The sequence below is a fragment of the Morus notabilis genome, unplaced genomic scaffold (assembly GCF_000414095.1).
Source record: "Morus notabilis unplaced genomic scaffold, ASM41409v2 Scaffold946, whole genome shotgun sequence".
Lineage (NCBI taxonomy): Eukaryota > Viridiplantae > Streptophyta > Magnoliopsida > Rosales > Moraceae > Morus > Morus notabilis.
This window is the reverse complement of record NW_010359240.1, coordinates 308,934-334,761: the sequence shown is the minus strand read 5'-3', so window position 1 is coordinate 334,761 and position 25,828 is coordinate 308,934. Positions and strand designations below refer to the sequence as shown.

Sequence of the window (25,828 nt, the reverse complement as noted above, 5' to 3'; positions counted from 1 at the left end):
GTAGTAAAGTTACTATCCCGAAAATATTTTTAATTTTTCTTTAAAATTTTGATCTTGTCCTCCTTATTCGTGGACATATATTTAACATGTCATTCACGTATCATTACTATTTATACATCTTAATGCTGTAGTATTTTTGTTATGTATTTTGTTAATGCTATAGCATTTAGATATATTAATTAAACTTTGTGATTTGAGATTGCTATGCATAACCTTACTGTCTCGTAAACTTAACTTTCGTTACATAACGCATCAATATTCATAAAACATTATTTACTTTAGACACATAAAGCTCAGTAGCGTTTTCAAAACACGTGATGCATCCACTGTCCATTTGCCTACACTCCGTTCTAATTTTATAAAAATCACTGAATGAAGATTTATTCCGCAAAGAGTATTAGAATTTTTGAAAGGTAGATGAGTAATTTTATGTATTATTTGTTTTTTTTTTCCTTTGGGTCGAAATATTGTTATTGCTTTTCTTTCTTTTCTTGTTAAGATGTCACATTATTTATTATTTTTTTGTCTTATTTTGAAAAGAAAATCGACATAAAAGTTATGGGTGCGTTTGAAACTCATTTCAAAATGATTTTATTTTTTGTATGAAAATAAAAATGAAAACGTTTTTAATCTCATACATAAATCATTTTTAAAAATATCTTTGGTAGTTTTATCAAAAGATTATTTTCAGTATAAAAAACTCATTAATGTCTCTCTCTCTTTCTCTATGCTCGAGAGAGTTGAAAACAAAAATAAAAAATAAAAAACGACTAAAAGTCATTTTTCATTTCTCTCTCATTTTACACTAAACCAAAAAATCATTTTTATTTCCGTGTTTATCTTTATTGCGTCAAATGCCGTTTTAAAAACATTTTTATTTTAAATTTCTAAAAAAACATAAAAAATAAAAACGGGATCAATTCCAAACACAACCTATAATTCTTAACATTATCTTTGTCAAAAATACCAAAGGTGGATAAATTGGATATGCACTTGATGAATAACTCATAATTCTCAATGATTATCAAGTTAAAAATGACTAAAAGTCTTCCAAAAAAAAGAGGAAATTGTACTATTTCATTTTTAATTTTTTGTTTTTACTTAATACTTCTTAAATTATTATTTTTAAGAATTGTACTCTGAACTTTTCGATCAATAACAATTAAAATCTAATAACTTTCTAGCGTTAACATGAAATTCACAATTTAATCCTTCAAAAAAAAATCACAATTTAACATGAAATTCACATATGGAAGAAAAAATTTGACATTTTTTAAATCAGGTCGCATGTAAGTGTAAATGGAATGTCTAGAACCATTAATTTAAAAATATCCGTCAATTTTATAATTTCAATTACTAATTATTTTAAAATTTAAGATATAATTATGAAAAGAAAAATATATGGTGTAATTAAAAACAATTAAAATTAGAGGTGCAACAGTATAATTTATTTATAAAAAAAAAAAAACTAGAAGTTGATTATTCTTTATTATCATGACGTAATCAAGGGGCCTTTCTGGAAAGACAGTAAAGATGGGAGTTGGGAATATGCACTGAACATCAACTTTTTGACTAAAGCAATCTCCACGCGCCAGTAGTCGTTGACAATAAATTTCAGTTTCACACAAAAATCTCGCCTGATCTATCCGCGAGCGAAAACTGGTTAAAGTTTCCGAGAATCCGAAAATTTCCCGGGAAAAAAACCCAAACGGAAAAAAAAAAAAAAAAAAAAAAAAAAAAAAAAAAAAAGGAAAATGCACGATTTCTGCTTCACCATTCCGTACGGGCTGATCGTGGCGATTGGAGGCGTGATCGGGTATCTGAAGAAGGGGAGCACAGCTTCTCTCGGTGGAGGCGTGGGCACTGGATTGGTGCTCATTCTCGCCGGCTCTCTCAGCCTCAAGGCCTTCGAGAGGAGGAAGAATTCCTACTTCGCTTTGATTCTCGAGACAGGTTTGAATTTTTGAATTTCTGGTTTTTCTTTGCGAAATTCTAGTTTGTAGATCTGAGATTTTTGTTTATTAGCTAATAATGGAAATTTAATAGCAGTGATAATTGATCTGAGTTTGTGTTTCTTTGAAGAAACGTTTCGTCTTAGTTTCTTTCCTTTATGTGATAAATTGGAGTTTCAACTGTCAGATCATGTAAGAATGACAATAGATTACGAAAAGTATGACAATTGGACGAAGCTTGATGGATATTTGACAGTTTAGAATTGTGCCCTATCTATGTAGTGTTGTTGTTGTTGGTTTTTTTTTTATTTTTTTATTTATTTTTTATACTCTATCGTAGAATTCTCCCAAACATAAATGGACATCATTAGCTGTATCTGTTAGAGGATGTGTTTGATGTAAGTTGGGGGATAAATCAATTACAGGAAGAAAAGTGGATTTTTGACTATTATATGGTTATGTGTTAACTTGGTATGCATAAGCAGGGGTTAAAATGCATATTTGTTTTTTATAAGTAGGATAGTCTCATTGACGGCTTTAAGCAAAGGGTTATCTAGGAACAGCCATTAACTAGCCAAAGTGATAGCTTTTAGGAATAGAGTTCGTGCCTGCTAGTATCATGTGAAGGAACTGCTTTTAGGCGCGATATTTTTGGTTTCGGTTTAGACATCCAGAATTTGTTTTTCTAAAACGAGGCGTGAAGAAGGAATGTAATGAAAATTGGTGTTTTCGGGCAGGGATGAGATGTGAGCACTTGCATTGCATGCACGTGCGACTGAGACTCCGAGATTATTACTAGACCGGTTCTTTCTAATTTTCACTATGTGAATGCGTATTAGTATAATCTGTAGCTTCAACTTAAAGAATTAAGAAAACCTTGTTTCCGAACTAATTCTAGTTGTCTTGAAAAACAGTATGTGCAGCCGCACTGACGACAGTAATGGGGCAGCGCTATTTGCAAACTTCTAAGATTATGCCAGCTGGTGTTGTTGCCGGTATCAGGTTCGTTGAACATGGATTTCTACTTGGCCATCCTTTTCCACTATGCTTCTATTTCGCCTCCAAATTGACTTTTTCTTCATGGTATGCGATAAGCGTATTATAACTGCTATCATGTTTTGTTGCAGTGCTCTCATGACTTTGTTTTATTTGTACAAAATTGCAACTGGCGGGAACCATATTCCTGCCAAGGCCGAATGAATGAAGGCGTCTAAGCATCTCATTTTGATACTTCTAGTCGATGTTTTTGGGCCGCACTTACACGGATGCTTCCATCAGATATTAGACTTTTAAAGAAACTTTTGCTGCTTGGCACTTTGCTAGCAATTTGTGTGTCATAACGGTTTAAGGAATTATGTCTTTGAAGATGAAGAGAACCTGATTCTAACTGCAGCCTAGCTGTTATTATTCTGACACTCCTTTGTATTCTTCTTTGAATCAATTTGAATTCTGAAGTGATACTATATAATGGACATACTTCCTTTATATGATTGCAGAGAATGCTCTTTAAAATAACACAAATACCTTCTGATTTCCAATTTCTATAATGACATACAAAGGTTTGAAGCCTTTTATTTCAGTGCAATTTTCGAAGTGGGTCTGTTTTTCTTTTCTAGTTTCTACTAGGAATTTGTCATTTTCCTGGATGGAATCAGAAACTTTTTGTGGTCCTTTTAGAAGTGTGATTCTTTTAAGATCTTGACAACGTGTAATAGTACATGTTAGTTTTGCCATCGTTTTCAAATGACACATTAATGCAAGTCAACGCTATGAAACCAAGGAATAATGGCATCTTTCATTAGTAAAGAGATGTTATGTTGTTTCTTTTTTCTTTAAATGTTGGTCATGGCACCTTTTTTCAGTAAAGAGATGTTATGTTGTTTCTTTTTTCTTTAAATGTTGGTCATGGCCCCTTTTTTTTTTTTTTTTTTTTTTTTTTTTGTGTGCAAGTTTGTCATATCTAGTTGTCACTATCCTATGGAACTTGAACATTGACCAATAATTGAACCATAACAAAAGAGGTTTTCTAGTCTCTCTCCTACAAGCTTCTTTGCATAATACTTTAGTTTTAGTTTTAGTTCTCCTATAACACAGAAAGATAAGAGGGAATTTTCAGGTTAAAGGGAAAAAAATATACCCTGCCAAATACCAACAATAATAGATTGAAATAAACTCCCACGATAGTTCAAGACAACTTTCCACGCTCTTCAAGGCTTCTTCTCAGCTCCATACCCCTCTCATACGATATACCTGAGTACCCTATTCACTATTTTTCTGTTCCTCATGTCAATCTTCCTTCTCCTCACAAGGAGAGGAAAATCAATGAGAAAGCTTCCTCCAGGCTCGCTAGGAATACCGATAATTGGCCAAAGCCTCGGTCTTCTAAGAGCAATGCGAGCGAATACAGCAGAAAAATGGCTGGAAGAAAGAATAAAAAAGTATGGTCCAATTTCGAAGCTAAGCCTGTTCGGTAAGCCAACAGTTTTCCTTCATGGCCATGCTGCAAACAAGTTCATCTTCACCAGCGACGGCAGCGCCATTACGACCCAGCAAACTAAGTCCATCCAGATGATTCTCGGTGACCGGAATTTGTTAGAGCTAAGCGGTGATGATCACAGGCGAGTCAGAAATGCGCTCATGCTGTTCTTGAAGCCGGAGTCACTGAAGCAATACGTGGGGAAAATGGAAGAAGAAATCAGGAAGCACCTTGAGATGCATTGGCTTGGAAAGCAACAAGTAACAGTAAGTTGGTTTTTTGTTCCTGATTTGTTTAATAAGCAACAATAACAAGTCAACCAAAGGTTACTCAAGAAAGGTTTTGGGCTGCTATTATAGGTACTTCCCCTGATGAAGGTCCTCACTTTCAATATAATATGCTCTCTTCTTTTTGGCCTCGAAAGAGGAGCTCGCAGAGACAAACTTATAGACTGTTTTCAACAAATGATAGAAGGAATGTGGTCGGTCCCTGTTAATTTGCCCTTTACGCGTTACAATCGCAGCCTTAACGCAAGCAAAAAGGTCCAAAACATATTAAAGAAACTCATACATGAAAAGAGAGGGGAGTTGAAGCAGAAAGGCGCTTCTCCACACTAAGACCTCATCACTTGCTTGCTTAGCTTCCGAAATGAAGAAGACGAAGATGTGATGACGGAGAAGGAGATTTTGCACAATGTTATGCTAGTCATGATTGCAGGACATGACACATCTTCTGTTCTGATTACTTTTATTTTACGGTTTCTAGCTAATGAGCCTTCCATTTATGAAGCTGTTCTTCAAGGTAAACTGAACTCTCCATCTCTTTCTTGATTGAAATCCGAAAGATTAAAGCTTAAAAGGTTTTTTTCTCAGCATCCGACTGTTAAAAACCAGGATTGTAAATATTCGAAACACATCAGTTTCCTTAGCTAATTCTTGCTTGAAAGAACGCTGATGCAAGGTGATGATGCCATGTATTTTGCGATTGCAGAACAAGAAGAGATTTCTCAAAGCAAGAAATCTGGTGAATTTCTGACTTGGGAAGACCTTGCAAAGATGAAATACACATGGAGAGTTGCTATGGAGACTTTGAGGATAGTTCCTCCTGTCTTTGGTGGCTTCAGGAAAGCTCTAAAAGACATTGAATATGGTGGATACCTCATCCCTAAAGGGTGGCAAGTAAGTCAAAACCTTTCAATATTGGGTTATTTATGTTTTTGTATGTTTTAAGTGTATTCAGAAAAATATACCCTCAGTTTTTTATCTCATCAAATATATTCAAATAATGTTTTATACATGAGTTCGTACCTTCTCTTAGTCAATAAATCGAATGCTGACCAAGAAAAGATATGAATTTGTGAATACATTTGATGAGATAAAAAAATCATGTACACTTTCTGAATAAACCTAACACACAAGGTAACAAAGGTACCCTTGAATATTTCTCAATCCATTTTTCCTTTTCGTTCCCTTCCCTTTTCAACTACATTTCTTCTGTTATAATTCTAATAACTCAACCTTTACCTATACAGATATTTTGGGCTTCATCAATGACACAAATGGACAACACCATATACTCAAAACCAACAAAATTTGATCCCAACAGATTTGAAGACCAAGCCTCAGTTGCGCCGTATTGCTTCGTCGCATTCGGAGGAGGAACACACATGTGTCCAGGGAATGAGTTTGCAAGGATTGAAACTCTCATTACAATCCATTATTTGGTCACACGGTTCACATGGAAGTTATGTGCAGACAACTCTTTTAGCAGAGATCCCATGCCAGTACCAGCTCAGGGATTACCGGTGGAAATCATGCCCAAGAAACCACTGTAAAAGTTTATTCTTGTTTCTCTTCTAATACCACAGTGGAATATGGTGATTGGTGATCATGGTTTGGCTTACTCACTATTTTATACCTTGCAATTTGAGGTTAGAAAAAATGTAAAATGTATTTTGGTGGTTGTTAAAATTGTACCATTTTGGGGTCAATAGTTGACTTTGAAATGTAAATTAACAGGTTTATCATTTGCATCTCATAGTAAACTCAAAGTAAATGTGTGATCAAGTACGAATTAGGCAGTATGTTTCAAAACACAAAGAAGAAACATATGTACAAATTGTCCCAAATATATACACAAAAATAAGCCCAAACTTTTATCCTAATCTTAAGAATTAGACGCTTTAATGTGGGATTATGCTTAAGAAGTTTACCAGCAAAAATCACATATCTTGTAACTCTCTGGGTATTTTCTAACCTCTGTAATGACCCCCCATCCCCTTCCCTCCTCCCGAACTGAATTTACAAGTGTGAAATTTCTAAACTATCTTTAATTGGACTAATTTGTCGCCATGAATTTACAAAGGTTGATCCGCGAATTCTTCTTCAAAAGGCAATAATTATCGAGGCTTTAATTAGGCTCTACAACTTAACAACTAAACCTTAAAATAAATATAAACTAAATTCCCAAAAATAAATTCAATGCTTTTGAGCTTTCCCGCCAAGACAAGATCTTTAAACTTCCACTAACTCCAAAAATTAATTGCACCTTTAATTGGCAGAACTCCCTAACTAGTCAAATAGTGTCAATTAATTTAAGAGTGCTTTCATTATTTTAATTAAGCCATCCCAAAATCTGCTTGGCCTTTGAGCACTTGAGCCTGACGAGTAAAGCTGTAAGTTTGAGTAGGACTAAACAAGTCAGCTTGAAACTTACTATTAATTCAATCCAGGTCCGAACCTCTAGGTTGGGTTGGTCTAATACTTTAGACCCAAAACTTTTTTTCAAACCTAGCAGGCGGCCCGAAATGCTCTTATTATAAATATAAATTTTAATTTTCCCTGTAGAAGTATGGACCGGCCTATTCATGGCCCTAACCCATTGGGCTTTAAGATTGAGTTGGGTCGGCGTTCCTCCTTTTAGGGTTAGGCAGAGCCAGCCCGAATATCCCATTCAAGTTGTCAAGCTCGGGTATGACCGGATGGCCTAAACTTTTACCTCAACTAGTGATCCTACTTTTTTTGCTTCTAAATTACAAAAACGAAAAAATAATAACAGGATAACGACATTAACTAAAATAGAGACAATTGATTTATGACAACACGAATACCATAGACACTGACATATAAAAGAACACTTTTAGAAGACAACAATAAAAATAAAAAAAATAAAAATCATCTAAAAAGTAACAGATAAATGAAACGACATCTCAACAAGCAATACAAACTAGAAAAGCAATAATTACACAAACAACAGCCCAAACAGAGAGCATCAATGCACTCCTGGAGTTGTAACTGAGGCACTATGCGAGTGCCAACTAACGTGATTGGGCAAAGTTGCTTGATGTGGCCCAATTCTCTTCCAACCTTCAAAGGAGTGAGGCAACCAATTAATGGCCCGTTTAGTTTGCTGATTCGAATTTTTTAATTCGAGTTGAGATGTGACTTTATGTGAGAGCTTTTTACTGTAGTAAAAAAGTTAAATGTGACTATTTCTGAGAGTTTTTTACTATAGCAAAACTTAAATTTTAAACTCGAATCGATGAAAAAATCCAAAGTATCTTGCCACAAGCTATGAAGGCAAGAGTCTAGCCACATTCAAGTTTGCAAAGTCATGGCATGAGCAAGCTGAGTTAGCTCGAGCCTACTTGAACAAAGCGTCAAAGGCAGGCAAAGAACACTTTTAGAAGACAAACAATTCCAACTCCAACCACCTCCTAAACTCAAGATTCATCCGGTTTTTCATGTTAGTCTCTTGAAACTGTATGACAAAGACATGGATGACCCTACTCGATAACTTCCTTCGATAATGTCACAAGAGGTACTTAGAATGTCACAAGATGCACTTTAGCAATTCAAGGATCATATTCGGCAGTTTTAGGAAGAAGACGCGACGAGGGCCTCACGAGCTTAGGTGAGGCAGAATGTCACAAGATGCATAATTTTGCCCCATCCTAGCTCTCGGAGGTTCGTGAAGACTCTAGGATTCTCTAGAATATTCTTAAAGGTTAGAACACTCTAGAAAATTCTAGAAAAATCAAGTATTTTCTATAAGGTTCTCTAATATTATAAAAGTCTCCATCACGATCTGGAGCTTTGGAAGAATCTAGAAGTATCTGAAATTCTCTAGAAGCCCTAAAATTCTTTGAAAGACTTCGGAAGCCATTAGAATTTTCTAGACTAATCACTTTTCCACGGAATTCTAGAATCTACCTTAGGAGGCCAAGGGCCTATAAATAGGGGAAACTCCTTCATTCATATTCAATCTTCCAAGCTTGTAAACTTTCACTTACTAATAGAAGTCCACTTTCTTTAACATTCAAAAGCTTTCTCTTGGTGTCTTGACTTAGCTTTTCATTGCTCCTTGCCAAGTCTAGTGAGTTTTGGTGAATTTTGGCTGACTTAGTACCGGGAAGTGCTAAGGTCGCACGCTTACGTAATGAAAAGAAAGCAAGGCCGTGAAAAGTTGTAACAAAGTAATAAAAGGGACGACAAAATAAATACCACAGGAACTAGAAAAAGAGACGACTATACGTTACTTAGAGATGCAACAATGGGCCGGAGTCTATGGGCCGGTCTAGGCCCATCCTGATATAGTGACGGGCCAGGCCGACACGGCCTGACACTGTTCAAGGCACGACCCAACCCATAAATATTGGTGGGTTGGGCTGGGCCAACTTATATCGGCCCATGGGCCGGCCCGTGAAAAATCATGGGCCAGGCCGGGCTGAGCCGGCCCGTTTAGGCCCATGATAGGCCGGCCCAGCCCAGTCCGTCTAGGCCCAAAATGGCCCGGCCCAAACGGGCCTGTCTAAGCCCACAATGGGCCAGCCCAGATGGGCCCATCTAGGCCCACTATGGGCCGGACCAGAAAAATTATTTATAGACGTGTTTTGTTTCTAAGAAGTAAAATTGATACTGTAAGTCATGTATTATCACATCAAAATACTATACATCTAATATGTATATATATATATATATAATTATTTTGTGGGAGAAAGAAAGAGGAAATTGTCTGGAAAAGAGAAAAAATTATTGTTTGGAAAAAAACTGAAGGTGCATTCTGACATCATAACCATTCAAAATGTGCAAGTAAAAGTTAACACTTTATTTACTGCATGTTTCTAAGAAGTAAAATTGATACTGTAAGTCATGTATTATCACATCAAAATACTATACATCTAATATGTATATATATATATATATATAATTATTTTGTGGGAGAAAGAAAGAGGAAATTGTCTGGAAAAGAGAAAAAATTATTGTTTGGAAAAAAACTGAAGGTGCATTCTGACATCATAACCATTCAAAATGTGCAAGTAAAAGTTAACACTTTATTTACTGCATATAACGAAAAATATGGAGGAGGCCAAACAATGTCCCTTACACCTTTAGCGAGTACTACATCTATACCACATGGTTCTTCATGAGAAAGTATGATTAGCTACACCGAATTTGGTTTCGGTGCGTCATCCACATCTTCAGCACGTAGTGAGTTAGAAAACTATCTGGAAACAAATTTTGCGGCATTCATTTTCAATGAACAAGGTGGTGGTCATGATTTCAATAAGTTTGATATTTTGTCATTTTGGAGATCACAGTCAAGAACTTTTCCTGTGCTCTCTAGAATGACACAGGATATACTAACCATACCAGTGTCCACAGTTGCAAGTGAACAAGTATTTAATTGCAGTGGTAGAGTACTTGATGAACGGCGTGCATGATTGAGTGACAATATTCTGGAGGCAGTAATGTGCGTCAAAAATTAGGAGGATGCTTGCAGAAGAAGCCAACAAGTTCAAGATGATTGGGTTGATGATTTTGAAAATTTATACATTTCTGATACTCTCACTTGGAGTAATACATTGTAATTACGAACAATATCTATTTTTTTTATGTTTTTTTCTTTGTTTTGGTAATTTTGTAAACATCTTATGTATAATTATTCTGATTGTACTCTTTTTTTCTTACTAAGGTTTTATCCTACTGGTTTTCCTTAGAAAAGTTTTTAATGAGGCAATCGTAAATAAAATATATCTTTTCATATTCTCATTGACTATTCAAACATTTATTTTTGTTAACTTGTTTAAAAATAAAAAAAAATTAAAAATTACATGCATAGATGGGCTGGCCCATCTAAACCCATGATGGGCCAAGATGGGTCTTGAATGGGCCAGCCCATCTAAACTCATGATGGGCCAATATGGGCCAGCCCATTCAAGACCCACAGCACGGCCCATCCTGGCCCACGGTACGGCCCGGCCTGGCCCACGTAAAGTTGGCACGTGGATTGGGCCGGGCTGAGGTAATTCATATATGGGCCGGCCCGGCCCACATAGTTCGTGGGCCGGGCCGGCCCGGCCCACGGCCCACGTGGGCCTAAGAAGAATGTGCCGGGCCGGGCCGGCCCATTCTTGCATCTCTAACGTTACTACGGTTGTACCTAAGAAAGGACAATTTAAAAACGGACACTAAAATCATAAACGACAATGACATAACACAGGAGAACACAAAACATTTTAAGAAACGAGGGAAACTCTAAAACGATGCCAAAAAGAATGGACTAGAAAAAGCGATAGCTAACCAAATGATATCAACATCGCGTAAAACGACAATGGCATAACAAACGAGAGCAATTCTATTTATGAGGACGACATTATTCAGCAAAAAAAAATGTAACAAAAAAGGCATAAACTATGACAATATGAGTTACATAAAAAGAACAATAAAAATAGTAGCATTGAAATCAACACCATGATCATCGTTGTGCACGTGTACAATAATTTATGAATAATTTTGACTGGAATCAAATGGCCGCAGATCGACTCGAGAGAAAACGTAGACCGGAGAAGTATAGAGAAGTATGATGACAGGAGACTCGTGGAGACCACCACAGAAAAATAAGGAAAGAAAATTCTTTTTAAGCCACTAAGACCAAATTAACTAAATCAGACAATACGAACTAGAATTGAATCAAACTTGAAGAGCAAGCATCCTTAAATCAATTAGGAAACAAGGGATGATGAAATTCAACTGAAACCATATAAGGAAACTACCTTTTCTACCGGTCAACCACGAATCCACTCAAGAATTGAGAAAGTAAGGAGGCTCAAAATCATCTTCTGTAAATAGAGGATTGCTACCACGAATTAGGAGAACCTTATTCTGCTCATTCTCTCCCTTTCTCTCTAGATTTTCTCTTTAAATCCTCTTCTCCTCTCATCTTTTTTTTTTCTTTCGCCATTGTAATTGCACTTTTTACATTATACAGTGAAACTCCGACCTCTACAAAAATAATAAAAAAAATAACAATATAATTGAGATATGGTAATATTTTGAAGCAACAATTCATGGGAAAAATCAATTGAAATTAACAAAACAGCAACAATATACAATAAATGAAAGTATTATCTGTAGCTTTACCCTATAATAATAAGGGTTAATTCTACAAATGATCTTTGAGGTTTATCCTCAAACACATTTTAGTTTCTAAAGTTGCAAACGTTTCACAGTTGGTCTTTAAGGTATTATTTTGTTTAGTTTCGTTCCTTCCGTTACGTAAGTGTTAAAATTTGATAGAATCCGTCTAAATTAGAAATCAAAATTAAAAACAACTAAAATTTGGGACTATCTATGGAAATTTTTTGTTTTTTGTTCAGTCCCTAAACTTTATATATTTCCAATTTTAGTCCCTAATTGATACAAATTCTGTCAAATATTTAACACCAAGCTAACAGAAGGACCGAAACTGAAACAGAGTAAATTCTAAAGGACCAAATGTGAGACGTTTTCAAAGTTAGGGACTAAAATGGGATTGAGGGTAAACCTTAAGAACCATTTGTGAGATTAACCCTAATAATAACATCGACATAACAACAACCTCAATAAAAAACGACAACATGCTAAAAAACGACAGCAATATTCAGAAAAATGACAAGAAGTAAAAACACAACAATAATATGACAAGAAGTAAAAACACAACAATAATATGACAAGAAGTAAAAACACAACAATAATATGACAAGAAGTAAAAACACAACAATAATATGACAAGAAGTAAAAACACAACAATCATTTTTAATGCAAGCCAACAAGAACTAGACAAGGGGAAAAGGCAGCATTCGTAAGAAGAAAGATATGTTTTCTCTTTCGAAATGCTCGTCATCACTCATTTATTTTTGTTCAAATGTGCTCAGTTGTCACTATACCATGGACCCTTTCTTAGTCTATGCAAAATTTTACGGTTTTTGAGCTATTTTTTTAAAGGACCGCAGTTTTATAAAATTAAGAAAATGATTGCATCCACTAGAACAAATAGGAGATAAATCACGGTAAATCAACACAAATAGGTTTATCACTGATTGACTTGGTGGTGTATCATAGATTGACTTGGTGACTTATCATTAATTGACCAATATTAGTAAGTAATTAACCAATCTAATTAATAATTTACCAATTTATCATGGATAAACTATTGGTTTTTTCAGTGACACACCATGATCGTAAAAAGAATTATCATTTACCTAAAAATATTTCGGCCATTAGTTTAAAAAGGGCTGGTTAAACTTGGCCATTCACCTAATTTTCGGCGTGCTAAATAAGCACCCAAAAAAAAAAAAAAAAAAAAATGGAACATAGTTCTCATCATAGTATCGGCACGTTGAGACACTTGTCTTTTTTCTTTTTCATACCTAAATTTTTACCGCCATTCCACTAGTGACTTGAGGTTCAATATAGAATTGAACGTCTTCAAGGATTTGGCCATATCTCTAACAGATTAACCTTACCCGACGACAAGATTGGGCGGAAGCTACCATGATGAGATGAAGAAGTAAACAAGTACAAAATAACTTTTTAAAAACAGATACGTAGGACAACTTAGGATTATTTTTATAGAATGAATAAAAAAGAGGTATTTCATACCTAGCATTGAATTTTCCTTTTTTTTTTTTTGTCATTTTTCATACTAAAATGTGGTATTACTGAAGTAATCTGATATGGATCAGTGACAAATAGATATATATATATATATATATATCAAATTTGGTACTTTCATAAAAAAAAAAATTTTATTAGTGCTACGTAATAACTCAACCTTGCAAATACCGTAGTGTATATTCATTTCTCAAAACAAGCGTTTCATAGCTTTTAGTTTTCAGTTAAAACAAAAGATAGAATGGAATTTTCAGGCTAAAGGGTAAGAATATACCCTACCAAATACCAACAAAAATGGACCAAAATCACTTCTATAAATTCCTACTCTAGTATAAGAGTTTCATGCTCTTCAAGCCCTCTTCTAATTTCTCTCTCTCTCTCTCTCTCTCTCTCTCTCTCTCTAATACACATATACCATGATTACCCTATTCACTATTTTCCTATTTGTCATCTCAATCTTCCTTCTCCTTACAAGGAGAGGAAGATCAAGAAGAAAGCTTCTTCCTCCAGGCTCACTGGGAATACCAATAATAGGACAAAGCCTTGGTTTTCTAAGAGCTATGCGTGACAACACAGCCGAAAAATGGCTGGAAAAAAGAATCAAAAAGTATGGTCCAATTTCAAAGCTAAGCCTTTTTGGTAAACCAACAGTTTTCCTTCATGGACATGCTGCAAACAAGTTCATCTTTACCAGCGATGGCAGCGCCATTGCGAACCAGCAAACTAAGTCCATCCAGATGATTATCGGCGATCAGACTTTATTAGCGCTAGGCGGCGATGATCACAGGCGAGTCAGAAATGCGCTTACGTTGTTCTTAAAGCCAGAGTCACTAAAGCAGTATGTGGGAAAAATGGAAGAAGAAATTAGGATGCACCTTGAGATGTATTGGCTTGGGAAGAAACAAGTAACAGTAAGTCAATAATTTCTTTCCTTTTATTTTTATATAAGGTTTTAATAAGAAGCCAATGAGTCCAGAAAATGAAATGCTTACAATATCATTAAAAGAATATATGAGTCTATTAGAATATAGAATCCAGTATTAGCACACCTTTTAATAGTGTAAACTTTTGAAAAAACATATAGCATAATCTCAAAATAGGAGGTCCTGAGTTCAAATTCCTGTATTTGTACACCACAATTTCTATAGAAAATATCCCCGTGTCGCTCCATTTAACATATTTCATGATTTTCTTTTAATATTCATGTCTTAAGTTTTAGAGAGAATCGGTAAATTGCATGAAATTATGTTAGTAAAGTTGTTGTACTACTTGTATAGGTCTTGCCCCTGATGAAGATCCTCACTTTCAACATAATGTGTTCTCTTCTTTTCGGGCTCGAGCGAGGAATTCGCAGTGAAATTCTTGTGGAAGGTTTTCAACAAATGATTGATGGAATATGGTCAGTTCCAGTTAATTTGCCTTTCACCCGCTATAGCCGCAGCCTCAAGGCGAGCAAGAGGATCCAAACCATGGTGAAGCAACTTATTCATGAAAAGAGAGTGGAACTAAAGGAAAAATGTGCTTCTGATCCACACCAAGACCTTATAACTTGCTTGCTTAGCCTCCAAAATGAAGACGGAGAAGAAGAATTAAGTGAGAAGGAGATTATGCAAAATGTTATGCTAGTTATGATTGCAGGATATGACACTTCATCTGTTCTTATTACTTTCATTATCCGGTTTCTAGCTAATGAGCCTTCCATTTATGCAGCTGTTCTTCAAGGTAAACAGAACTCTCTATCTTTTTCTTATTAGAAATCCAGAAGACTAGAGTCAAGTGTGTGTGTGTGTGTGTGTGTGAGTGAGTGTGCTTTTCACAAAATTTGACTATTAAGGCCTCGTTCAGTTTGCGGATTCGAGTTTTCAATTCAAGTTGATATGTGATTTTATGTGAGAAATTTTCACTGTAGTAAAAAAGTTAGATATGACTTTTTGTGAGAGCTTTTAACTATAGCAAAACTTGAACTGAAAACTCGAATTGGTGAAATGAACGAAACCTAAAAATGTTATATTAATAAAGTACCTAAAGTGTTTTTTTTTTTTTTTTTATAGTTTTGTGCCATAAATTTATTGGTATTTGGAAATTTGAATCCCAATTTTTTCAGTTTTGGCAAATGGGAGTTTAAATTTGAGAATTTGTTGCAATTATAGTTCAATAGCTAATGGACGTCAATTAGTGGGCAGAAATGGCCAATATATTTTCAAAAATTCACCTAAAACTTTTCATTGGTTGGTAAATTGAACCCTGGCATGCATTTGGTCCCTCATTGCCGTCCATTAGTTTACACTTGTTATCAATTGGATGCATCGCCAAGATGTGAAATTTAAGGTTCTAGACCCCAAAATCAAAAGTTTGAGGTCTTACTTGTGAATGAAGAACAGTTCAGAGCTGGTTTTCTCTGCTAAATTCTTGCCGGAGAGAACACTGATGCAAGGTGTTCGTGACTCTTTTTTTTTTTTTTTTTGGTGATTGCAGAACAAGAAGAGATTGCTAGAAGCAAGAAATCGGGCGAGTTTCTGACGTGGGAAGACCTTGCCAAGATGAAGTACACGTGGAGAGTTGCAATGGAGACTCTGAGGATAGTTCCTCCTGTCTTTGGTAGCTTCAGGAAAACTCTAAAAGACATTGAGTATGGTGGATACCTCATCCCTAAAGGGTGGCAAGTAAGTCAAAATCTTAACCTTTAGATCCTCATCAAGTTCCGTGAAATTGTCACAATTTTCTTTCATTCTAATATGATCTTAAGGTGATCTGACGGTTCAGAACTCTGTCTTGCTTTTTTGAACCAATCTCTTACCTTTGTTCCTTTTGGACTAAACGCTCTCACCTATACTAATTCAGCTATTCTGGGCTTCATCAATGACACAAATGGACAATAGCATCTACTCAGAACCAACAAAGTTTGATCCCAACAGATTTGAGAACAAATCATCAGTTCCGCCGTATTGTTTCGTCGCATTCGGAGGAGGAACACGCATGTGTCCAGGAAATGAATTTGCAAGGATTGAAACTCTCATCACAATCCATTATTTGGTCACGCGGTTCACATGGAAACTATGTGCTGACAACTCTTTTAGCAGAGACCCCACGCCAGTACCAGCTCAAGGATTACCAGTTCAAATCGTGCAAACGAGACCGCTGTGAAATTTGTTCTTGTGATCTCTCTTGATCTGTTAACAGTTTGTTAGAAGACCATGTTTGCTTTAAAGAATCAAAAGACCCCAGTTGTTTAACTAGTCTCAAACTTACATACATACATACATACATATATGTGTGTGTGTGTGAGTGTGTGTATTATGTATATGTAAGGAATGGTTCAAGTGTTATTATTATGAGAAAACAACATAAAAATAACAAGAACTTCAAAAAACGACAACAATCGGAAGAAACGACAGTTTGAGGGAAAACGACACTAAGGGTAAATTTGGTCCATGTACTAAGCTAAAACAAAAAAGTACTCTTGAGTTTTGAGAAAATTACCGAACTTACTCTTAGAAGTGCATGAGTCTAGATTTTTACCTATTACTTTTAATTAATATCCTTTTGACTAATATAGTATTTGAATAAAATGATATTAATCAAGATTAAGGAGTAAAAACCCATTCTATCTGAGAGGTACTTGTCTCCTTTTCCCTTAGGGTTTTGTGTAAGCAATGAATTTGAGCCTGGCGAGCCTGCTGTTCTTCCTTCTACCGACATCAACTAAAAATGGCAATTGATCTAACGACACAAATATCATAAGTAACAAAGAAGAACAAATTCAAAAATGACAGCAAAATCAAAACATGCCTCAAAAGGCAACAAGAAATAGAAAGGCCACAATACTACCCTAACAACACCAATATCACAAGACAACAATGACATACCAAAGCAGAACTCAGCATCTTAGAAACGACATCGTCTACTAAAACGACAACAAAATTAAAACGATTTTTGGACTAGAAAAGAAATAACTGTACCTAAAAACAGCCAATTGAAAAAAGGGCACCCATATAATAAATGACAATGGCATAAGAAAGGAGAACATTTTAAGAAAGGGCGCAACTACCTGAAAAAAAAAAAAAAAAAAAAAAAAAAAAAAAAAAATAAAAGCAAAAAAAAAAAAAAAGAAAAATTTAAAAAAAGGGGCAAAACCCCCAAAAAAAAAAAAAAAAAAAAAAAAAAAAAAAAAAGAAGCAATAATTAACCAAATGATATCATACCGTAAAACGACAATAGAAAGAAACAACACCAACTAAGTAAAAGACCTCAAATAATGAATACTATGAAACAACAATAAGAAAATGACAATAGGATCGAGATAGGATAATAGTATAATCTGAAAACAACAATGCGCATCAATAGAAATTATAACAAAACAACAAGAATCTACATTAAAAGAAAGCATTACATATAACCGTTGACCTCATATGGCAACAACCTCAATCAAAAACGACAATAACCTCAACGAAGATACCAATTAGAAAAATGATAAGTAAAACACAACAATCATTTTTAATGCAAGCCATCGAGAGCAAAACACCGAGAAAAGGCAGCATTCTGTTAGAAGAAAGACATGTTTCTCTTTAGAAATGTTCGTCATGCATGACTCGTCTATTTTTGTTTATATTTGTTTAGCTGTCACTATACCATGGACCCTGACTAATCATAAATTTTTGCCCTTAAAGAAACAAGCTTTCTTAGCCTGTGCAACTAATTAGGTACTAAATAAACGCCAAAAAGAAATTTGTTCCAAACATAGCTCTTATCATTAGTGTCAGCTTGGGTTCGTGTTAACGGACCGTGTTCGTGTCAACTTGTTTATGAAATGTGTCAAAAAATATCGACACAAACACGACCCGCTTATTAATCACGTTAATCTTATCAACTCATATAACTTATTTGAATTAATGTGTTGAATAATAATTGATATAACTATAAGTCATTTAATATGATCAATGACATGTTTAATAGTTATATTGGTTAATTTAAGACAATAATTAGTAAAGCTTACCACAAATTTTAGAATTCATGTTTGTATCTACTACATGATACAAACTTTTATGTTATAAAATGGAATTACCACATTAAAAAAATATCGTACCAAATACCAACAAAAACAGACCAATAGTCACCTCTTTAATCATTCTAAAAATAAAATAAAATAAAATAGTCACTTCTAGATAAGCTCCTACCCTAGGAGTTTCCTATTCTTCAAGGGTCTCTCTCTCTCTCTCTCTCTCTCTCTCTCTCTCTCTCTCACACACACCGTCTCTCTCTAATTCACATACACCATGACTACCATATTCGCTATTCTCCTACTTTTCATCTCAATCTTCCTTGTCCTTAAAAGGAAAGGAAGATCAACAAAAAACCTTCCTCCAGGCTCACTAGGAATACCAATAATAGGCCAAACCCTTGCTCTTCTTAGTGCAATGCGTGCAAACACAGCCGAAAAATGGCTGGAACAAAGAATCAAAAAGTATGGTCCGATTTCGAAGCTAAGCCTGTTTGGTAAGCCAACAGTTTTCCTTCATGGACAAGTGGCAAACAAGTTCATCTTTACCAGCAGCGGCAGTGCCATTGCAAACCAGCAACCTAAGTCCATCCAGATGATTATAGGTGACCGCTCTTTATTGGAGCTAAATGGAGATGATCATAGGAGAGTCAGAAACGCGTTTATGTTGTTCTTGAAGCCGGAGTCACTGAAGCAATATGTGGGGAAAATGGAAGAAGAAATTAGGATGCACCTTGAGATGCATTGGCTTGGCAAGCAACAAGTAACAGTAAGTCAATTTTCCTTTCTTTTGTTCAAAGTTTAATAATTAAAAAAAAAAGAGTATGCGAGTCTATTAGAATATAAAAAAAAAATCCAACATGGGCACACTTTCTAACAGTTTCAACTTTTATAAGAACTAATAACATTATTTAAGAGTGTGAGATTTTGAGTTTAAACTCCTGTATTTAGTGGGTCATTGAACATGTTTCATGGTTTTCTTTAAAAAGATATATAAATTCGTTAGCCCTGTTCAAATAAAATTTGCCGACATGATTACTTGTTGTTTAGCCCACACTTAAAGGGAGAGTGTTAGAATATAAAATTTCAATATTGACTCGTCGTAAGTTTTTTGGAGAATAGGTAAACGTTACTCACCGTTGAATTTATTGCACTGTCGGTATAGGTCTTACCCCTAATGAAGATCCTAACCTTCAACATAATGTGCTCACTTCTTTTCGGGCTCGAGAGAGGAACTCGCAGCAAAAATCTTGTGGAAGGTTTTCAACAAATGATTGATGGAATATGGTCAGTTCCCGTTAATTTGCCTTTCACCCGCTACAACCGCAGCCTCAAGGCGAGCAAGAGGGTCGAAGACATGGTGAAGCAACTTATTCATGAAAAGAGAGTGGAACTAAAGGAAAAATGTGCTTCTGATCCACACCAAGACCTTATAACTTGCTTGCTTAGCCTCCGAAATGAAGACGGAGAAGACGAATTAAGTGAGAAGGAGATTATGCAAAATGTTATGCTAGTTATGATTGCAGGATATGACACTTCATCTATTCTTATTACTTTCATTATCCGGTTTCTAGCTATTGAGCCTTCCAATTATGCAGCTGTTCTTCAAGGTAAACAGAACTCTATCGTTTTCTTACTCATAATCCAAAAGACTAAAGTTCAATGTTTTCTTTCCTCCGCAGAATTTAACTACTAAAAACTGGGATAATGAAGTTCCTAAACGATTTTTGGTATTTTGGCAACTTGGACCCCTAACATTTAGGCCCCGTTTATTACGTATACTTGAACTTATGATTCTGATTCGGCTACAGTGTTTTTCATCTTATAAAAGATTTGAATTCAAAAATTTTCTTCTCCTACAAAGTTCCCGTTATTGAATCAGAATCATTGACTTGAACGTGTGAACCAAATGGAACCCTTACTTTAAAGGGATTCCAATTTGAAAATCTGTTGCAAATTTAGTACAATAGCTAATATATATACGTCAATTAATGGACGGTAATGCCCCATCAGTTATCACAAATTCACCCAATACTTTTTCGGCTTGTTTAGTTCGCTGATTCGAGTTTATAATTAGAGTTGAGATGTGACTTTATGTGAAAGTTTTTTACTATAGCAAAAAAGTTATATGTGACTGTTTCTAAGAGCTTTTTACTGTAGTAAAACTCGACTTCTAAACTCGAATCGGTGAAATAAACAGGGCCTTTATTTGTTAGCAAGTTGAACTCCCAACTTTTAAATTTTAGCATATGTTACCCTAATTGTCGTCGTCTACTAATTGACATATGTTATCAATTGGACTGCATTGTCAATGATTGTCAAATTTAGAGTTACAAATTCTAAAATCAAAAGTTTGCGGTCTAATTTCTTGCCTGACGAAACGTTCAAAGTGGCGTCCTTTTCTAGATTCTAATGTTTACTGAGAAAATGCTTATGCAAGGTGATCATGCCTTTAATTTTCCTTTTTCCTTCTTTTTTTTCTTTTTGGGTTGCAGAACAAGAAGAGATTGCTAGAAGCAAGAAATCAGGTGAATTTCTGACATGGGAAGACCTTGCAAAGATGAAGTACACATGGAGAGTTGCAATGGAGACTCTAAGAATAGTTCCTCCGATCTTTGGTAGCACCAGAATAGCTGTGAAAGACATTGAATATGGCGGATACCTCATCCCTAAAGGGTGGCAAGTAAGTAAAAATCTAAATCTCGATTTTCTACTTAATTAGAGAATGAAAATACACTACCTATAGCAAATGATACATGTTTAACCTTCATCTCTTCGTCAAACCTCATTAAATCATCGTAATTTTTTAAAATCTAATATGATTCTGAGATGATCTGATAATTTGACATTTGCCCTATATATGTAGGGTATTTTTTCGTACCATACCCAAAAAAAAAAAAAAAAAAAAAAAATCCCTATTTGTTTATTTTTTTTCTTTGACGTTTTTGAACTCTCCTACTATCCAGATATTCTGGGCTTCATCAATGACACAAATGGACAATGCCATATACCCGGAACCAACCAAATTTGATCCCAACAGATTTGAGAACAAATCATCAGTTCCGCCGTATTGTTTCGTCGCATTCGGCGGAGGAACACGCATGTGTCCAGGAAATGAATTTGCAAGGATTGAAACTCTCATCACAATCCATTACTTGGTCACACGGTTCACATGGAAACTATGTGCTGACAACTCGTTTAGCAGAAATCCCTTTCCAGTCCCAGCTCAGGGATTACCAGTTCAAATCATGCAAAAGAGACCATTGTGAAATTCATTTGTGATATATATCTTTTGTTAACATAAATGTTGGACCATGCTGGCTTTAAAGAATCAAAATGCCCCCCTTCTGTTACAATCTCCAACGGCAAAAACTTTGGTCCGGTGGTTTTTTTTTTTTGCGATTCTTTAGTGTTGTTATTATGAGAAAACAACGTAAAAGAAGAACATTAAAAAAAAGACAATTATCTTAATAAACGACAGTTTGAGGGAAAACAACAATAAATGAATCATTTTGGTACGTTAACAGTTCAAAAGTATCTTGTATTCTTGATAATATTGAAAAAGAAAGACACCAATATCATAAACGACAACAACATTACAAAGGAGAACATTTTAATAAACGGCGGCAACTATGTACAAAGTGATATCTACAAAAAAAAAAAAAAAAAAGACATTAGAAAAATCAATAATTAACCAAATGATATCAATATCGTAAAATGACAATGACAACAAACGAGAGCAACTTTGAAAATGCAATAGAAAGAAAGAACATCAACTATGAAAGAAAAATAATAACACTATAAACCAACAATAAAAAAAATCACAATAATATCGAGATACTATGGTAATCGAAAAACAACAACGCATGGGAAACATCAACAGAATACAACAAAATAATAATAATCTTCGGTAAAAGAAGGACGTTGGATTTTCAAGAAATACACTACCACACTTCTTTTTTTTAACCTTTAGATCTGTATTAAAACTTATATATTCTACATACTTTTTTTATTTTGATGAAATTTTAAAATGTTCAACTATCAGAAATAAACACTTCCGGTAGGAGGTTATGCCGTACAAGGACCCGTGAAAAAACAAAAGAAAAAAAAAAGCATTATCTATAACCGATAACGACATCAACACAAGAATGAACGACCTCAATCAAAAACGACAACAAGCTAAATGACGACACCAATTAAAAAATAATAAGAAGTAAAACACAAAAATTATTTTTAATGCAAGCCATGAAAAACCAAACAAGAAGAAAAGACAGCATTTTATTAAAAGAAAGATATTTTTTTCTCTTTCGAAATGTTTGTCAAGCATGACTCATAAATTTTTGTTCATGTTTGTTTAATTGTCACTTATCACGGACCCTGACTATTCACAAATTTTTGCAATCAAACAAAGAAGCTTTCTTAATCTGTCCAACTACTTACATATAATAAAACAACAAAATATTATTGGATTGGATTTTGATGGTATTTCTCCTCATCCAATTGGTTTAGATTTAAATGTTTGGAGTGGAAAATAGCAGGACTCTAGTATATAATTGAAGTAAACAGCAGATTTCAAAACTATTTGAAGTAAATAGTAATTTACTATATAAATATTTTTTTTTACAACTATTGTAAAAAGGTTTTTTCACATAAATTTTCTTTTTATGACTAGCAAAAGATTTTTTCTAAGTAAATAAAGATTTTTTAGCATGTAAATTATTTTTTACTAGCCACAAATGAAAAATTTACACGATAAAGTACTATTTACTTCAAATAGTTTTAAAATCTACTGTTTACTTAATTTAGTTTTATAAATTTACTATTTACTACAATTTCTGATATATCTTTTTTTGTACATGTGATATACATAATTTTAGACTACACCAACAAATTCAACACTATTTTGTTTTCATCAGACAAGTCACGAGTTCTTAACATTTGTACCTCCATCATGCATCGATGAATCCCAACAAGGCGGCACCGCCCATCATCGATCAGCTCTAATCCCTAAAGTCTTCTCTTAACTTTATTGGATGATTTTGATTTTATGTTCTATAATGAATGGATGATATGGTGGCCTAAACTATATCTTTAAAATGTGTATATTTATTAATTTGAGCAATTCTTTATGAAATTTAGAACGTTTTAATAAACGGTTTTGATGAAAGCCCTAGCCAAATCCATCCCCTGAAGCACACAAGTAAGGCGAATGACCAAAAACTTCCCAAAAGGCCGCCAACTTTGAGAGCATCATATAACATATATATTCATATATTGATAAGTGGGACAATTTAAAATGTTCCACGAACGTCCATACAAATAAGGTTAAAATTTTCTAATAGCAGATTAAATATGTATTTCATGCATATCATTGAATTTGATTTTTTGTCTCATTGTACGTGATATAATGACAGCAATAATTACTAAAATAATCTAGTTTGATAGTGACACGTAAAAGGTAATCACAATTTGTTCTATCTATAAGATATTCTATTATAATTAGAAGTGCGACGTAAAAACTTAACCCAGAAAAATACAATAGTATATGCTACTAACCTCCCTAAACAAGCGTATGTTACTACCTTTAGGTTTAGGTTTCCAGTTAAAACACAAGATATAATGGAATTTTAAGTCTAAAGGAGTAATCACTACCTTTAGGTTTAGGTTTCCAGTTAAAACATAATATATAATGGAATTTTAAATCTAAAGAGTAAAACCCTTCAATAAATGAGTAGCAACAAATAGCTTCTTCGAGCCGTACAGCTCTGAAGACACATGGAGTGGGCCCCATGTGGGCCCACAAGGGCACGGGCCCACCCCATGTGCCTGCAGAGCTGAACGGCTCTACAGAGCCTTTTAGCATGTTCGTCTGTAAATTTTCGTTGATTTAAATTTTTAATTTAAATTAAAATATAATTTTATATTAAAATTTTTTATTATAATAAAAAAAATTAAATGTGATTATTTTTAAAAAAAAATTACTGTAATAAAATTTAAATTCTAAACTCAAATTAATAAAATTAACGGAGCCTAACTCATTAATCTCTCTCTCATACACATACCATGATTACACTATTCACTATTTTCCTATTTTTTTATCTCAATCTTCCTTTTTAAATGGAGAGGAAGATCAAGAAGAAAGCATCCTCCAGGCTCACTAGGAATACCAATAATAGGACAAAGCCTTGGTCTTCTAAGAGCAATGCGCGCCAACACAGAAGAACAATGGCTGCAAGAAAGAATAAAAACGTCTGGCCCAATTTCGAAGCTAAGCCTGTTTGGTAAACCAACAGTTTTCCTACATGGACCTGTGGCAAACAAGTTCATCTTCACCTTGAGATGCATTGGCTTGGAAAGCAACAAGTAACAGTAATCAGTTTTCTTTCCTTTTCTTTTATAAGGTTTGATAAGAAACATTATCGTGTCAAGAAGTGCTTACATCGCTGAGAGTCTATGTGAGTGACTCTCCTGCCAATTTACATTCTCAGTTTGCATTTTAAATTTTAAATACTCTCATTTTATTCTTAAATTTTAAATTATTTTCACTTAACCTCTTCTATTGTAATTTTTATTAAAATCATATAAAAAAATGGGGTTTAAATGTAGCCATGTTGTTTTTATAGGTTTATTTTTAACATTTTTTACCTAAAAACACAAAATAATAACTTTTTCTGAACCAATTTGAGTCACTTATCTAATCATCTCCACATTGACTCAAATTCTCTCAACTCACTCGATTGGGTATTCAATCTCGAAACATGTCATCACATCAACAATGCAAACTTTAACAAAAATAAATATGTATCAAGTTCAAACTCTCATCAAACTTGACACGAGAAACTGTCTTCTTCTTAAGTATCTTCACTGCTACAAGTCTTCACCATCTTGTCTTTATCATCTTCAACTGTTATCTTGTTGAACTCTTTCACTCCTGCAACCATTTTCACAATAGAAGAAGACTTTTCTTGTCATGATTTCTCCTTCATAGCCCAACCTACAATTATTGTCCCAATAAGTTTATATAAGTTTTTCACTTTTTCACCCTTCATGACTACTAAATCACCTCTCTTAACTTGCATAAAACCACCATTCGCATAGTACTCACAACCCAAAGTGTCCAAAGCTCCCAAAGAAATTAAACTTCTCCTTAGTTGAGGAACATACGTAAAATTTGTCAATGTCCTCACAATTCCATCAAACATCTTCACATTCATAGTACTTATTATAACAACTTTAGCACTAGAATCATTTGTCATCAACAAAGTACTTCACATGTACTAACACCAGCATTACAAGACTTATAATAATTAAATCACTTTTTATGTGGACACATATGAAACGAGTATCCAGAATCTAAGATCCAAGAGTCAGAAACATTTTCATCAATGATAACAGAAAAAACATCATCTTCACTATCACACCTGTCGCCGACGACATTTGTAGAATCTGAAGTCTCTTGGGTTCTTGCTTT

The 25,828-nt window shown here is 34.5% G+C and overlaps 4 protein-coding genes across 4 annotated transcripts; all 4 read left to right on the top strand.

Moving 5' to 3' along the window:
- The first annotated feature begins 1,561 nt into the window (after positions 1 to 1,561).
- LOC21400807 (protein FATTY ACID EXPORT 5) lies at positions 1,562 to 3,489 on the top strand. Its single transcript, XM_010093833.2, has 3 exons — positions 1,562 to 1,953; positions 2,867 to 2,954; positions 3,080 to 3,489. Exons 1-3 carry the CDS (start codon positions 1,755 to 1,757, stop codon positions 3,150 to 3,152), a joined length of 360 nt encoding a protein of 119 aa, XP_010092135.1. The 5' UTR covers positions 1,562 to 1,754; the 3' UTR covers positions 3,153 to 3,489.
- A 429-nt stretch (positions 3,490 to 3,918) lies between these two features.
- LOC21400806 (cytochrome P450 716B1) lies at positions 3,919 to 6,282 on the top strand. Its single transcript, XM_024162856.1, is given in 4 exon segments — positions 3,919 to 4,694; positions 4,788 to 5,229; positions 5,419 to 5,606; positions 5,960 to 6,282. Coding segments are annotated over 4 exon segments (1,392 nt in total). The 5' UTR covers positions 3,919 to 4,235; the 3' UTR covers positions 6,263 to 6,282.
- A 7,495-nt stretch (positions 6,283 to 13,777) lies between these two features.
- LOC21400805 (cytochrome P450 716B1) lies at positions 13,778 to 16,505 on the top strand. Its single transcript, XM_010093831.2, has 4 exons — positions 13,778 to 14,272; positions 14,639 to 15,083; positions 15,837 to 16,024; positions 16,203 to 16,505. Exons 1-4 carry the CDS (start codon positions 13,778 to 13,780, stop codon positions 16,503 to 16,505), a joined length of 1,431 nt encoding a protein of 476 aa, XP_010092133.2.
- Positions 16,506 to 18,634: 2,129 nt separating this feature from the next.
- On the top strand, positions 18,635 to 21,626 carry LOC21400804 (cytochrome P450 716B1). Its single transcript, XM_010093830.1, has 4 exons — positions 18,635 to 19,126; positions 19,523 to 19,967; positions 20,853 to 21,040; positions 21,324 to 21,626. Exons 1-4 carry the CDS (start codon positions 18,635 to 18,637, stop codon positions 21,624 to 21,626), a joined length of 1,428 nt encoding a protein of 475 aa, XP_010092132.1.
- Positions 21,627 to 25,828: the final 4,202 nt, after the last annotated feature.